The sequence below is a fragment of the Leguminivora glycinivorella genome, chromosome 8 (assembly GCF_023078275.1).
Source record: "Leguminivora glycinivorella isolate SPB_JAAS2020 chromosome 8, LegGlyc_1.1, whole genome shotgun sequence".
Classification (NCBI taxonomy): Eukaryota; Metazoa; Arthropoda; class Insecta; order Lepidoptera; family Tortricidae; genus Leguminivora; species Leguminivora glycinivorella.
The window spans coordinates 12115724-12133797 of record NC_062978.1 but is presented as its reverse complement, the minus strand read 5'-3'; the positions used below and the strand labels follow the sequence as shown (position 1 = coordinate 12133797).

Below are 18074 nucleotides of genomic sequence, written 5' to 3'. Positions count from 1 at the left end.
CTTTAATTGATTCTTATCAGAACTAATGAGTCGTCTCTGATTTCCAGAAATTACCTCCTCATGATATCTTGTAGCACTCAACTCTCGAAAGTTGAAAACATGAAGTGTTGCCCTTCAACATTATATTACTACAAAGCAGCAAACAAATGACCACAATGTGTTTAACTAAAGTTGTATAGTGATCGAGACTACTATTAATACTTGATTACGGTAATCCGGGCGCAGAACCGGTTGACCAAGGCTTGGGTTTTGCCCGCTCTGTTGCTAACAACCTACGATGCCATTCCAAAGACGCACAACCGGCAATGCAGCCTTCGTCAGACCACACCAGTATAAAAGCAATCTCTGTCTACAGATTTATCACAGATCATAAGGTTCTAGTAAAACTGGCTAGCCTGAGGCGAAATCTAGCATGAGCTTCGTATGCAATAGGAATGTTAAGTGGAACTTTTTGTGCTTAAATCTGCGATTTGCGACACTGTATGACTAGGGATTTTGGCGTTCCGGACATTTGTTTTCCAAGAATTGGTACTTGGAATTGTCAAATGTGCAATACATTGATTTGATCATATTATTATACGATATCAAAGCTATCTTATCTTATATCTGCGGGAGCCCTACGGATACAGATACACTTAGTCCCATTGGGGATCTGTCATATATATACTTTCATATATGTGGGTAAGAGAATAAAGTTCAGTCTTAGAACTAGCTTACGTGTGTTATTTACTCCTACGTCTCAACACATATTTTACATGGCGCAGCCGGTAGGATCCGAACCTACGCTCCCAGAGGGAATCTGATTTCTGATTTTGTGCTTTTACTCCCTACGATCCGAAGATCCGTCAGCTATTTAGGAGCTTCTCGACCTCCATATTCGTTGATGAGGCTCATATGTAGCTTTGGTTCCAGGTAAGCTGCTCCAAAGTTCTCCATTCTTTGTCTGGCGAGGGCGTGACATTCGCACATAAGGTGTCCGACAGTCTCTTCCTCTTCGCAACACATACGAAGTGTTGTCAGATTGGCAAAACTAACACAAAGCAGTTTGAAATGGGTAGGTAAGTAAATTACAATGTAGGCAATGTATCAAAACGAGCATTGTATAAAAGAGACAATGAGACCAACGGCGCCAACGATCAAATTCCCGGGAAATTGCACCACTATCTCTTTGACTTCTATTTCAGGAGTGTCCCTTAGAGACCTTATACATACATCTCTAATTAATTGTAGATATAAGTACTTTAGTTATGTACTTATAATTAGTATTATAAATTTAATTTTAAATCTTTTGTACATGATATGACGTGTAAATGTGTATTTGCTGATTTTGGTTTTTTTTTCCAGCGCCCGTTACTTCCATCCCATGCAACCTTCGTCTTTTTAAACAGTATTTGACGCAGATCCTTTCAAACTGCACATAACTGCATAACAGTAATAACTCTTATAATTAAATTATTTCTCAAGGACGCGTGCCCACGCGCAGGCTATGACGCTGGTTTCCCTTTCACCGAGTCGATTGGTGCGATTAAACACTCCACTTGGATAAATTAATGTAGGCACGCTTTGGACCCAAGTTATCTGCGCTATAGGCATTCGTTATTTAAAGGTTCGTTTAAATTATGCGGCATGTGCTAACAATAAAATTAATCTTTTACTACCTACCTATTTATGGTGGTCCGTAAAAATATCGGGTAATCCTAATATCACCCTGAATCTGGATTTAAATAGTTCTGGACCTAGCATACTTAAGTATTCATTCAGAGAAACAGCGCCCAAAAAGTAGCAGTGGAGAGCCTATATGTATACTAAAGTATACTCATGCCTAACTTTTTAAAAGTATTCCTTAGTTTACTAGTTTTACTACTGTACTAGAAACTTTGATGGTAGGTAATATTAGATATTTTTTCCCGTCCTACATATAGCCTGCCCAAACAAACGTCGCGTGACCGTTCGTAAAATTCCTACATCAGCCGAATTTTAACAGCCGCGTATGAATTGATGCTAATTTCACCAAAGGCGATACTTGTCGTTTAAGTTTAACAACTTACAATATGTAGATGTTTGCGTGTTTAAAAATTGTCTACGACATCTGCTTATTTGTTTTCTGTGGGCCGTACATTACTTAGGTACATTATGTGATGTGAATGATGTGATGTGTTACGCCGTGGCTTGCGTGGGCGACGGTCGCGCGATGGTAGCGCGACGGCGATGCGACGCATACGAAATCAAACCACCAGTCAGTTAGTTAATAAATTAATAACTTTAAGCGAAATATGTAACTAATAGGTATTAGTAGCTATAAACACTTTAGTTCAAAATATTGTCCTAACATAGTTGCATGCTTTATCTCTACTAACAATAGTATTCACATAAGACACAACATGTAAACAGTTACCTATCAACCAGTAAGGATTAAAGTTAGAACTGAGCGCAGCGCCAACAAACTGGTTATTCCCGTTTGGCGCATTAATTGTACAGCATAAGTGTAATTGTTTATTATAAATAAAAAAAAAAAAAAAAAAAACCTTATCGATATGGATGTATGAGACGCGACGGCGACGGTCGCGCGACCGTCGCCCACGCAAGACACGGCGTTAGGGAGCAATATCTATTACTCTACTACTACTACTAGGTGCTACGCTGTCCTCCTTTTTTTTTCTTTTCTATGTTAAACCTTATGGCGTAAAATTACTAATATAGAACACATGCGCGATATGTGCGACATTTCATAGGAGTCAGGATTATGTTTATTGATATTATTAACCGATTATGATCATGAGTACCAAACTTGTAATAGTAACTATTTGAAATGAAGTAGAACTATCTCGGATTAAAGGTTAGATTAAAGATGACTTGACGTCAATCTGATATTAAACAAGAAGTGCAAAGTGCAATTTGGATTTATTAATGGCCTCGAATAGGCGTCAATAAAATTTTCCTGAATGGGACTTCCTTAACGAGTTAAGTGTGTAGATAATTAGTTCCATTTTTTTTTTATCTACTTTTATTTATAGTAAACTGTATATACTTATTAATTAATTACAAATAAAATATAAATACATATGTAGGTATTTAGATCATGTGACGTTCCCAACTGGTGTGTAGGTACTAACTTCGTGCACTTCTCTCCCACTGACTGAGAATAAGCGTGAGCAAGATGGAAGTGCGCGCCCAGGAACTCAGATATGTTGTTTTTTATATGAGATATTTTTTCCATAAAGCAAAATTGTACAATTCGGGACGGAATAACGTTTTATGAACCCACTACACCTTAAGACAAGAGGGGACAACCGACTGAGACTGGTTTTTCATATAAACGTAGTCATAATTTTCCTCGATGTTCAATAGGTACTCAATTTAAAATTCGGAATTTAACAATGCTACCTATATTTTTTATTGGCCATAATTATAGTAAACCCTTTGCAGCTAAGAAAACCTCTTAGCACAGGTAATTTCTCAGAGTAGGTACAAAATCAAGTTCTTAAAAGGATGGAAGCTTCACAGCTATGAAAATGCGTCATACAACTCATACATAAAGGCCATTTCTCAACCGGGCAGTCCGCCGCCCAAGAACGAATTCTCTCGCGTTTTCCTGTTACGACCCGTCGGCTTTCGCAACACTCTGATTCAGAGTATTCAGACTAGCAGTGAGAATGATTTGCTATGCCGTGATGAAAGCCTTTGAAATGGCTTTTACTCTTAGGCACTTGTACTTTTATATATTCTGTGTCTTAGGTACTATTTTGAATTAATTTGTTCCAAGAAAGTAGTAAAAATAAAACGTGTAACCTTTCTGCCAAACTGAATGCCACTTTAATGACAGATAAATTTATACTGCCCTCCACAGATCGATTCCTTTTAATTTTATATTTATAACATAAGAAAGATATATTGGACGTAGTTACGCAATAACGTTCCAATCCACATGAAATTGTCATTAAGATTTAGACCTTGTATGAAAAACAAAAGTCTTTCATTTCAATGACAATTTTAGATGGATTGGAACGTTTCTGCGTAACTACGTCCTATTGTGCCTGAGCTGTAAGTTCACATTTTTGACACATTTGTTTTGAAGTATGTTGCGATGTGGCTAAGACGTATCGTTTGCCAAATCTAGCGATTATTTACGAATTGGTTTAATCTATTAGGCCCTATGTACAAGGAGGCGCAAACAAATATACGATTTCTATCAACTTATTGAAATGTCATTTGAATCGAAATGACAGACTGCCACAGCACTAGTTTAAAAATAATAATTTTAAAGAAAAAAAACCGCCGCCTTTGGGGTTCTGGTGAAAGCTACTTGCGAAAGTTGGATTATGTAGAAATGTGTAGTTTTTTTAAACTGTTAAAAGCAGTTGCTTTAATTATTTGATGGCAACAAAAATCAATATACGTATACCGTTAAGGTTTGAGGAGTTTCCTCAATTCCTTATGAATCCGATTATTAGAAATCGAAGCTTGACAAAATTTGACTTGAAAACTCAATATGCTTAACAAACATAACTAAATAAATGTTACTGTTCTGAACTTAAATGCATGCTGTTCTTATAAAAATACCAAAGTCAATATAAGTGTGCCGTTCAGATTTGAGGAGTTCCGTTCTGACCATCATCAGGAGTTCCACTGCACCAAATGTCACTGTTCTGGACGTAAGGGCATGCTGTTCTTATAAAAATACCACAGTCACTATAAGCGTGCCGTTCAGATTTGAGGAGTTCCGTTCTGACCATCATCAGCAGTTCCACTGCACCAAATGTCACTGTTCCGTACGTAAATACATGCTGTTCCTTTAAAAACACAAAAATCACCATATGTATGCCTTTCAGATTTGAGGAGTTCCCTCGATTTCTCCAGGATCCCATCATCAGAACTGGGTTCTGAGAAAAATGGGACCAATCTGTATGCATATACATTTAATAAAAAAAAATTTCAAAATCGGTCCAGTAACGACGGAGATATCGAGGAACAAACATTAAGAAAAAAAATACAGACGAATTGAGAACCCCTTCCTTTGAGAGATTTGAGGCGGCGGTTAAAAAATGAATGATAAATGACATAATAAGTAAATCCTGCGTGATAAATTAATATCGTAATTAATAACGAAGAACCGCAAAAATGTAACATGTGTTAGATTATGTTTTAAAGTAAGCTATTACAGGATTTTATTTAAAATTTCATTAGGTCGCGCCAGTTTACGTTAATTTGTGGCCGCTATCATGTGTCAAAAATGTGAACTTACAGCTCCGGGACTTGAGAATCCTGCGCATACGCTGCATATCGCTAATAGTTATTTGTTATACAAGGGGGCAAAGTTGTATTTTAACGCCGAGTGTGGAATTGAAAAACGAGCAAGTGAAAGGATTCTATAGTTGAACCACGAGCGAAGCGAGTGGTTCGAGAATAGAATCCTGAACTTGCGAGTTTTTTAACACACGAGAAGTAAAATACATTTGCACCCGAGTGTAACACAAAACTTTTCCCCTCACTATAGCGAGGAAACTACAACGCAAAAAAATGCGTTTATCACTGCTTCCAGTAGTTCCACAGGTGGTAAATCATCTTAATTACTAGATTCACCTACTTTTATCAATTTTAAAGCAGTTAATTTGACTTTATTCAAGGTCAAATTACTTTACCCACTAGTGGATAAAATGCGTTTTTACCCGCTGGTATTAAAGGACAAAACACGTGTTTCCGAGCTAGTGAGAGGAAAAACATTTTATTGCAATCTAGGTTAGGTATGTGAGCATTATTATCTCATCCCTTGCAAAAATACTTGTATTGATAAAGTGTATGTCACGTTACCAAATCAGCTGCAAGAGACCTTCTTTTTAAATTCCTTTTCTGGCGTTAGAAAGTTTCGATTGCATTTCTTCTGCTACTTAAGGTCTTTGAAGTCATTCATTGCTACCCAACGCACATAGTCGTCAGATCTCTTATAAGAACACCTTGTTTCCAATCAATACAGCTCAAAATGGCACTATCAACAAGTGAATCACGTAACAACGGCCATTCGTCCTCGACCTAAAAAGACAAAAGTGAAAATCGGACCGCAAACAACAACACTATTCTTTGAGTTCTAAGAAGTTATGAAAAATTGAATTTGACGATTTGTGATTAGTGAGTCACTTTAGTTACCACTTACCACAGCTATCTTGTTTCGGCCTTAGGAGAAAGGTTTGAGCAATTATTACGACAAAATGTGAAATAATCTCTTACTCGTGTGTAACGGTATCTCCATTAGTTATGGCTGTCTCAATGTGTTTTGATTAGTAATCGTCAAAACGGCTCATTGTCAAATGATTATAAAATTAAACCTAGTTAGGTACGTTCTATTTTGCTGGCATATCATAGTTTTGTGTCATCCCTCAAACCAATACTCCATTTTCCACGACAACATCGACATCATAACCATTTAAGAAAAACCTTAAGGAATCTCTGACATTATTTAAGTTCATACAGCTTTCCTTGAAAATGTACTAAGAGTGAATGTTATACGCACTCTTGTGTCTTTCTTGAAGACATCATTGCGGGACGAAGTGGGCTGCACAAGCTTTAACAGTGTTACAATTTGCGCGGCATCTCAATGACGGCTTGGGAAGCATTACTTTGTAGAACTTAAGAGCGTTATAACATTTCGGCGTCGGGCGAAATTAGGTATTTTACCCGCCGCGCGAGCCCAATATGCCGACCCTTTCTAGCACGTTTTATCACTCGCTCGCACTACGATAATGGACAAAACAATCTTGATCCTTTCTATGGAATTTTGATAACAACCACAATCTACTATCTCGATATAAACTTTTGATTTCTAATAAACATTATTTTGTACGAAAATACTAGAATGTAGCGCAAAATAATATCAATTATGTTAAAATTTATTTAAAAAAATAATTATAAAAGTAGATCCCATCCCAAATATTTGCTTTTGTTATATGAAAATTACTGTAATGCTGTATTATGATTACCTCTGTAATCCATTCCTTTGGAATCGGTATAATATAGATTCCTGTAATATGGATTCCTCGGTAATCAAGTACTTAAGTATTTTGAATCCCACTTTACTTCGATTCCAGGCTTATTACTTTACTTCTTTATGTCACTCAAATTGTTTTTGGTTTACATGTCATTCTAGCATTTTCACTTTCACATTTCAAGTGCATATACCACGAGTATAGGTTTTCGGGTGTGCTGATTTAAAAATTAATGACCGATTTGGAATCTGTCATTGCTGACTGTCACTTTGACACAAAAGTCGTCATGGGTGTCGTAAAATAGGTTTTAGGGGGTGCTGATTCCAAAATTAATGACCAATGTGAAATCTGACATTGCTGACTGTCACTTTGACACAAAAGTCGTCATGGATGTCGTCAAATAGGTTTGCGGGGGTGCTGATTCCAAAATTAATGAACAATGTGGAATCTGACATTGCTGACTGTCACTTTGACACAAAAGTTGTCATGGGTGTCGTAAAATTGGTTTTAGGGGGTGCTGATTCCAAAATTAATGACCAATATGGAATCTAACATTGCCGACTGCCACTTTGACACAAAAGTCATCATGGGTGTCGTAAAATAGGTTTTAGGGAGTGCTGATTCCAAAAATAATGACCAATGTGGAACCTAACATTGCTGACTGTCACTTTGACACAAAAGTCGTCATGGGTGTCGTCAAATAGGTTTCCGGAGGTGCTGATTTGAAAATTAATGACTGATTTGGAATCTTGACATTTCTGACTGTCACTTTGACACATGAGTCGTCATAGGTGTCGTCAAAAAGGTTTCCGGGGGTGCTGATTCCAAAATTAATAACTATTTTGGAATCTCACAGTGCTAATTGTCATTTTGACACAAAAGGAATCATGGGTGTAGTCAAATAGTTTTAGGGGGTACTGATTCCAAAATTAATGAAATGATTTAAAAAGTCATGACCGATTTAGAACCTGACATTGCACAGTACCCCTGGAAACCTATTTGACAACACCCATAACGACTTTTATGTCAAAGTGACAGTCAGCAATATCAGATTCCAAATTGATCATTAATATTGAGATCAGTACCCATGAAAACCTATTTTACGACACCCATGACAACTTTTGTGTCAAAGTGACAGTCAGCAATGTCAGATTCCACATTGGTCATTAATTTTGGAATCAGCACCCCCTAAAACCTATTTTACGACACCCATGACGACTTTTGTGTCAAAGTGACAGTCAGCAATGTCAGATTCCAAATTGGTCATTAATTTTGGAATCAGCACCCCTAAAACCTATTTTACGACACCCATGACGACTTTTGTGTCAGAGTGACAGTCAGCAACGTCAGATTGAACATTGGTCATTAATTTTGTTATCAGCACCCCCTAAAACCTATTTTACGACACCCATGACGACTTTTGTGTCAAAGTGACAGTCAGCAATGTCAGATTCCACATTGGTCATTAATTTTGGAATCAGCACCCCTAAAACCTATTTTACGACACCCATGACGACTTTTGTGTCAAAGTGACAGTCAGCAATGTCAGATTCCACATTGGTCATTAATTTTGGAATCAGCACCCCCTAAAACCTATTTTACGACACCCATGACGACTTTTGTGTCAAAGTGACAGTCAGCAATGTCAGATTCCAAATTGGTCATTAATTTTGGAATCAGCACACCCTAAAACCTATTCTACGACACCCATGACGACTTTTGTGTCAGAGTGACAGTCAGCAACGTCAGATTAAACATTGGTCATTAATTTTGGAATCAGCACCCCTAAAACCTATTTTACGACACCCATGACGACTTTTGTGTCAAAGTGACAGTCAGCAATGTCAGATTCCACATTGGTCATTAATTTTGGAATCAGCACCCCCTAAAACCTATTTTACGACACCCATGATGACTTTTGTGTCAAAGTGACAGTCAGCAATCTGAGGTACTACATATTTGTAATCTGAAAGTAATCAAGTCAATAATTTCAGTTATTTTGAATCGACTATGATTCCGAATTATTGGTAATAGTAATTATTGTATAGATGATTAGTGATTCCTTTACATGTAATGGTAATTTACCGTTTCACTTGATTACATTACAAGTAATCTGACACCCAGTAGTGGATTACAAAGTAAAATCAAGTAATCGTGTAATCCGGAATCGATTACGATTTCCCCATCTCTGGGTTTAGTTATATGGTTCATTGGTACTGGTGACCACCATCTGGCTCCATCATCAGACCCTGAGTACCACCTCTTGTCAAAGGTCTTGTTGAGACGAACCCAACGAGCCTAAACACGAAGTCGTTTACTTACATGGTTCACTGGTACTGGTGACCACCTTCTGGCTCCATCATCAGATCCCGAGTACCATCTTGATATGTCTTATCATCTTGACCGTATTGTAATTTTTACATATTTATCATCATAACGTTGTAATACTTTAACATTCAAACATAACAAAATATTACAAAAGCAAATATTTACGGATCTAGGATCAAATTCGTTGGTCGCTGTTTACACACACACAATGCGAGGATAGCCCGTGTATAAACAAGGCGTCCGACCCACACAACGATAAATATTCTCGACGTTTGCGATCAGTATCATTACCATGAGTTTACGCAGTCGATACTCGCTAGCGTCTGCGTAAAAGATTTCTATGGAGAATAGTACAGCGCCGTCGGCGGTCACTCGTGGAACTAAAAATCGGCAGTATGAGTTCAACGCTAGCGATTACTTTTCGATAGGTATTTTACTTAGCTCGCTAGCGACTACGTTTGTAACGGCTGCCTATAGAAATCGGTACCATGAGTCACATTTTTGACATACGCTATCGAGCAATACGTTATCTACTGTAGTAATCTATTTCACTGGCATTTTGGAGCGTGAAATCTTATTAGAACTCGCGTTAAAGTGTATTTTCTTATCATTATTTATGGAAATAATGTCGAAAAGGCATTATTTGGGATATGCTAGCGAAGACTGCCTAGGTATATGACGTAAACAAAAAAATAAGCCGAATATGAGAAGCTAAGGTCACTTGACTTGCAGAGGTCATCATTGTGCCTGTTAATACAAAGGCAAAGGGTACTTAAAATATAATAGAATAGAATAAACATATAGAATACTTTATTAGCCACTTGAAACTAAAATATTTCATCATAATAAACTAGGGCGACTGTACTTAGTACCTACAGTTGAAAGTAATTATAGACATAATTGAAATGCCTATTTAAAGTAGATATGTACTTACTTTTGCATAAAGTCGACTAGTAGTCGAAACTGTGAAATACTGGTACGCATTTTAGTTCACGATAAGAAACACAAGATCACAGAACAGCAGTAAACAGCCGGAGGACGCATCGGATACTTCAGCACTCAAACACTCACTCAAAATAAACTTAAGTTGAGAACTGTTGAACATTGATTGACATTATTTTATTAATTTAATGTAAGTAGTTTTTAAAAAACAATATTGTTCATTGTATCATTATAAGCTTACTTCAATAAATAATATTTTTACTTGATTGGCAAACTAACCAATACTAATACTGCAAGAACCCGCTAACACTTTACATAATAATACTGTTTCATGACGTTTTAAATTAGCAGGGTTATGTTTACATTTTTTAAATATCATCCTATTCCGTTGTTTCAGTGTAGTGAAAAAGAGATAGGGTTCTAATGTGAAGTTAGGCGCGCCACTCCAAGGCCAATCCCTATCGAAACGTTAACTACACGATGGATCGAGCTTACGTTAGCGAGTATAGTAAGCGAGTGATTGACTCATGATACCAGTTGTATAGAAATCTATTCGAACCGCGTTTAGACGCTAGCGAGCGTAGTAACGTAATGTATGTTTTCGATAGCAACTCATGGTAATGCTACAGAACTCGGAGAGCGAAGTGACATACGTCTCACCTATACGAGCTCCGGCGCGGCACTGAAATCGCAGGCGTCCGTCGCCGGTCAAATAGCGACAGGAAGGCTAATTTTCAAAAAATTGGCAAAAAATCATTATATAATATTATAACGACAAATGGATAACAGCAATTTAAGCAGATTGTACAGATTATTTATATACTAAAATAACTTCGATAACATGTAGATTTTCGGAGAAATGATCACTTGTTTCAATGTATTTTCAAGACAAAATTGAGTTCGTTTTACTTTCAATTTCTCAATTTCAAAGGATTAAATGATAAATATTGTTTAATGGGCCTTAAGTACAAGATATTTGGAACTTAAATTTACCTCATTTATGAGAGTGAGCTTATCAAATTGTTGATAATAAGAGCTCCGAATTCTGTGCTTCACGCGGTTTTTCCTAAACGAGCATCAGGAAAACAATCATTACTAATTGAAAAAGCTTTTTTTTCCATATGTTTTTTAATTAACCGACAGTTAATAAGATGTTCTAACTGAAACAAGTACTTTCACTGTCTTTTAGTATGAGTAAAGTGTACAATTTTGTCGATAAATATTGTGCATTTTACAATATATCGCCTTTTTTTGTCATAGCGCTCTTAAATAACCAGGGAAAGTCTTGCACAGGCTAATAACATTGGATTGGAGAACTCACATACCTATGCTTAGCACAGTGAGTTGCCTACATTTATGTTAAGTAAGTAGCCGTTTTCTGTCATTTTAAGTTAAAACTTCGGACATGTACCTACTTGCATCCAAACCGTCTAATTTTAATTTGTTCAAATAAGTAAAATTAGATTTGCTTCTAAAGTAAAGGGCTGTTACGAAAATAATCAAGTTTTTATTGAAAATCTCTTGAAGCGTATTCGAAGCGTGCGGTGCGTGCCTAATCGGACAAAGTGCGCAAAAACATGCTTGGCTGCGTGTGGGCGGCTAGAAAGATATATAAAATAGTTATTTGTTATACAAGGGGGCAAAGTTGTATTTTAACGCCGAGTGTGGAATTGAAAAACGAGCACGTGAAAGGATTCTATAGTTGAACCTATCTATATCTATAGATGGTTCGAGAATAGAATCCTGAACTTGCGAGTTTTTTAACACACGAGAAGTAAAATACATTTGCACCCGAGTGTAACACAAAACTTTTCCCCTCACTACAGCGAGAAAACTACAACGCAAAAAATGCGTATATCGCTGCTTCCAGTAGTTCCACGGGTGGTAAATCATCTTTATTACTAGATTCACCTACTTTTATCAATTTTAAAGCAGTTAATTTGACTTTATTCAAGGTCAAATTACTTTACCCACTAGTGGATAAAATGCGTTTTTACCCGCTGGTATGGTGGACAAAACACGTGTTTCCGAGCTAGTGAGGGGAAAAAGTGTTTTATATGCCTAGGTACTTAATTTCCAGACGTGGTCTATTTATTTAAAACAATATTTAAGGAGTGTCTTTTTAAAAGAGCATACTTTAGTTACTTTATTCGTCAGGCATAGTTGAATAGAATGTTGATAATCCAGTAGGTACTTGGTTATTTAATACAGGTATAAAGTTACTTTGTTCTGAGGAATATTCAGTTAATTTAAATCAACTTTAAGTTAAATTATAATAAATTATAACGTATCAATTTCAAGGCGATGTCCCAATCTTATAGTGAGCCGTAGTGATATGGAAATATTTTTATTTAAGAGCATTTTTGAACGACCTTCACGTGATTACTTCCGAGAGGTTTGGTCCAATGTTGTTTAACACTCGATCATTATCTTAAACTACTACGTGCTACTACGCAACTCAGGCACATCATAAATGGGCCATTTTTTTTCAGTCTGTCCACCCCACTTTTTTTGGATTTGGAAATTTTTATGTTGTTTCCACTCAGAATCGCGAGCTCTTTCAATTCTAATAGGAGAAAAAAAGTGTCCCAAGGTTTTTTTCCCATTCCGTTAACATTTTTTCATACATTTTGTATGGCGGTAACGGAATGGAAGGTTCGAAAAAATGAATGGAAATCTTGGGACATTTCTTTTCTTCTATCAGGATCGAAAGACCTCGCGATTCGGAGTATTAATCGCGTAAAAAATACCCATGTTACAAGAAAAGTGGGGTGGACAACCTTGAAAAAAATGGCCCAAATACTCGGGTCAGGTATGTTTTTTTATCATTGCAACTGACTGTACATATTCTTATGAGAAGAGAATATGCAAAAGCGATCGAAACGTTCATAAAAAATATCGATTTGAATTTATCGCTATAGGCCTTTTACTAAGTACCAATTCTGGTCTTTGCTTCACATTTCCGAGTTTTATTTGGGCAGCATTTCCACAATTTCTTCTATCAAATAATGCGAATAAAATTTGATATTCTAATTGTTTCATTTTGTTCCAGAGTAGTGTCCAATACTTGTACATCTTGTAAATACATATTTCCATTTAGTAATCTATTAAATAGTCATTATTTCTTAACGATGGAAATTCAAAACATTTCTCCTTTCCTCTATACCAGAAACCAGTTTAACACTTAACTGTTCATGTAAATTAAAATAAAATTATATAATAACTAGTTATATTATTTTAACCAATGTTAAGTGGTTGAACTACTTACAATTTAATACATAGGTACATATATAAATTCACGCCTGTAGTGCACAGCATAGTACGAGTATAGCAGTAGAACCCATATTTATTTATAGTCAACTTCTACGACGCCCATGGGAGAAAAGGCACAGACCAACCCCTATAGACATCTATTACAAGACGACTCGCGGTGGCCAGCCTTCCTAGTATTTGCACTGATATAAGCGCGGGCGCTCGCCGTGCCCGATCAGTATCGACCAAGTAACAGACCCGAAAGCAGCGCGTGTTTTTCGCACAAAAAAATTGGAAAAGGGTATTTTGATGCCTTAAAGATGTCCACCTGTAGTGTGAAATGGTGTGGAAAGGTAACAAGAAGCTCAAATTTAAAAACAGACGGCATTACATTCCACAAATAAGTCATATTTATAATTTATTCAGAGCCGGCATAGGTCAACTTACATTGGCCACTTACGCGTCAGTAGAGGGACAGTCATACTTCTGTCCCTTTTCATCTGGCGCGACTGCCCGCCGTCCTTGAAACGGCCAATCACAGCGCGCTTAACACATTCCCCGCCCGCTCCTCGCACCCCAAACACTGGTGACTCGTATCGCGAACCAAATATACAAGACTGCCACTCTATAGGAGGTTCTCTGTGGAGAAAAGGGCAAAGTGGTTGGTGAAATTCTTAACCCCTTACCACACGGGAAATAAAATAATGCAGGTAACGAAAAATCTCTTTCAATTTAGACAATTTATATTACAGTTTACTTCGGTTCACTGTTTATACCGTTTTCTGATTTGCCTAATAGTTGACTGGTATGGTAGAGAACGCCTTATATATGGCCTCGCCTATTCCACGACGTATTTCCTTTGTGCAATTATGATTAATAGTTATTTGTTATACAAGGGGGAAAAGTTGTATTTTAACGCCGAGTGTGGAATTGAAAAACGAGCAAGTGAAAGGATTCTATAGTTGAACCACGAGCGAAGCGAGTGGTTCGAGAATAGAATCCTGAACTTGCGAGTTTTTTAACACACGAGAAGTAAAATACATTTGCACCCGAGTGTAACACACAACTTTTCCCCTCACTATAGCGAGGAAACTACAACGCAAAAAATGCGTTTATATCCTGCCACAGGTGGTAAATTATCTTTATTATTAGATTCACCTACTTTTATCAATTTTAAAGCAGTTAATTTGACTTTATTCAAGGTCAAATTACTTTACCCACTAGTGGATAAAATGCGTTTTTACCCGCTGGTATTAAAGGACAAAACACGTGTTTCCGAGCTAGTGAGGAGAAAATAAATAAATTCTGAGTAAAGTCGAGTTATCTTTATTGATAGTTTATTTCTAATTAAGTAAGTAAATAATAAGGTTTTTCCCATTGTGCGGTTCCAACTCGTTTACGCGAGAAATCTAGCTAATAAGGTAATAACATGTCAGTATCATTTCTTTTCTAAATCGCCTGCCGCAATGAGCCAACATAAGTTGTTCTCCAATAACTCCCAATACTTGATATTGATAAAGGTCACACTTATACTGGATTGCCTAGGAAAAGTTCTCGGTAAGCATTTAACAGCCTCTGTCTGGGTGATCGTGTAGAGCGGAACGATCATATCGTTGAAGGAATAACGACTATACTACTGATACGTAAAGACTAAATAAGCTTTATAAATAGCGGGAAGTGTGTAGCGCATTTTAAATGCGCAATTATAAATCGCCCCGATTTTACCTGTTTTCTTTGTTACTTGTATCATATTTTTAAAACAGAATAATGGCACTGAATTAGGCAACCATTATAGCGGAAAAATTAACGAAAATATGAGAATTATCATATTTATAAATTACGATCTTTTTTCCGCGGCTTCGCTCGCGTTAGAAAGAGACAAAAAGTAGCCTATGTCACTCTGCATCCCTTCAACTATCTCCACTTAAAAAATTACGTCAATTCGTCGCTCCGTTTTGCCGTTAAAGACGGACAAACAAACAGACACACACACTTTCCCATTTATAATATTAGTATGGATAACCGTCCCCTACACGTGAAAACATTTAAAAATACCTTCCGAACAGAGGTTGATGTATGAAACTGGCTGATGAAATGAATATCAATTTCTAGGCTGATTGGGTAAGCTTTTTAGTGGGTCTCAGGAAACTCAGGAAGATATATTATGTACTTGCTTTTGCTCGCGGCTTCGCTCGCGTTAAAAAGAGACAAAAAGTAGCCTATGTCACTCTCCATCCCTTCAACTATCTCCACTTAAAAATCACGTCAATTCGTCGCTCCGTTTTGCTGTGAAAGACGGACAAACAAACAGACACACACACTTTTCCAATTATAATATTACTATGGATTTATGATTTATTTCATAACATAAATATGTATCTAAATATACTCTAGTTATAAGAGCTTGAAACGTTATTCATTCTCCTACTGATATGTATACATAGATGTATACACACACACACACACACACACATACAAATATGTTTACATGTAGTTTTTACGATGGCAACAGCTTACATCATCAACCTTAATCGTCGGCCAACGAGTTTAGCTTTTTTATTGAAATTTAGTTTAGTACTTGGAAGTTTTTCTACAATTTGTTGTTTAATACCTAATTTATAAAGTTTTTTGTCACAATTGCAGGTAGGAAAAAACTCAGGAGGTAGGTAACCTAAAGTAAATTTATATATGATGTTTTTGCGATATGTAGTCGTTTTGTTTGTTTTATAAACATGTCATCATAATCAGTACGCAGCTACCCACCTAAAAGCTCGTTAGGAGGCTCCAATTAATGCGCGAATGCTTATGCGGGTGCCATTTTAGTCTCGGACGTGTTTGCGGATCAAAATCCACATTTATTTAGATTTAATCAAGGCATTCGCAACACTCCCACAGCAGGAGGAGCGCGCAATGAATATTTACAAAGCTTCGCTTCCCTGTGTTTAAGAAAAACTGTTCACGTTTTATGCAAATACGTCGGCGTTGAGCGAAAACTAGAAAGTTGACGCACACACACATGCGCGACGCGTGAGTAAACCGGCTAGGTTTCATAATTGTACACACAGTAATACAAAATTTTATACCCTCATCCACCGAATTACTTGTATAGTGAACCAATTAAAGTGTAATAACAAAGAAACATTAAAAACGACTTACCGTATCCGTTTCTTCAGAAAAACCCGACTCCCACAACATGTTTGCGTCGAACAGTTCAAAGCACTTCAAAATCAAAACAAAAAATCACAAGTTTCTATTCGTATTGTAAACTATCAGTCCATTCTAAGGGGTGTTGACGTATCCCGTGACGTTTACGGAGTTAGTACTCTTCGCGTTTAAATTTAAAACGCGCGCGACTGTTGTCGATGCTGCGTGTCGACGCTATGTGCGCGGGCGCAGGCCGAGCGCGCCCGAGCCCCCGAACGCCGCCGAAGTCGCCCGACCGAGCCGACCTACTTTGTGGAAACGCCCGCCAAGTGAGCAGTGTTTTTTTTTTCATTTTCCAATGAAATTCAATACCTACGCACAACCTTAAGAATTAAGATCAAGTCATATTCTTGTGTTTCTTATTAGCACATTTAATCATTTGCTGACTTTTCATACGGGACAGTTAGCGAAGAATGCTGACATTTACTGGCGTTAAAGCTTAAATGTCAGTGCGTTGTTGTGCCTACTAAGTTTGAACTCGTATTATAATAAATAATACCTACTTAGTCTTTGCACATTATTTTCTCTGTTATTAATAATGTTATTATTTACTTCGCCTACCTACTTCGCCTAATTCTGAGTGTGTTTAGAATTGAGAAATTTGACTAAACGACGGACAAACAAACAGACACACACACATTCCCATTATAATATTAGTATGGATTTACATACTTCATACTAAGAATCGTACCTCGATTTTTTAGAGTCACCTATTAAAATACTATCATAACTTCACTGATGATTTTAAAAGAAAGAAATAATATGTCATTTGTTCTTATAAAAAACAAAAACACGCAAAAATATTTGGGGAAAATATGATTCTGGCCACTTCCAGGCTGCGAACAATGCCATCTAGTTTTAAGCCTAAAAGGCCCATACATTTCAAAAGTAGCTTTTTTGTATGGGCTTCGTCAGTCAGTTCTTGATGGATTAAGTAATTAAAGCACGGGACGGGACACAAATTCAGTTCAATATTGGCCAAAACCTGAGTTTAATTTTATCTTATCCTACAAGCTTGGTTTCTACAGTTCTTATCAATATGAAAGCATATACCTAACTCACTGTCCTCCCCTTAAACTTGAAAAATGCAAGTTATTATATCCTGTGTATTGAAACTAATCAGATTAAATATCTCCTTCCTAAAACTCGACGGACTATAAGTAACTATCAAGTATACGTATATTTCTGATTCTCAGAAATTGGCACTGATATTTTTACAGTAGGTAACCACATGTTCATGAATAAAAACATTTACTGCCCCAATGCGTCAAATACTACGTCATAGGTTATAACTTATAACCACGACGTGATAACTATGACGAGTTATTATAGGACCCCTACCAAAGAATAGTTCACATTTTAAGCAAGTGT

At 36.8% G+C, this 18074-nt stretch overlaps 1 protein-coding gene across 1 annotated transcript in view; it reads right to left on the bottom strand.

Moving 5' to 3' along the window:
• Positions 1 to 16922, bottom strand: part of LOC125228574 (DNA-binding protein D-ETS-4-like) — a 57690-nt gene extending 40768 nt beyond the window's left edge. Inside the window, exon 1 of the mRNA XM_048133193.1 lies at positions 16656 to 16922. Coding sequence (XP_047989150.1) covers positions 16656 to 16694 — 39 coding nt within the window. The 5' untranslated portion in view covers positions 16695 to 16922. The remainder of the gene's footprint in view (positions 1 to 16655) is intronic.
• Positions 16923 to 18074: the final 1152 nt, after the last annotated feature.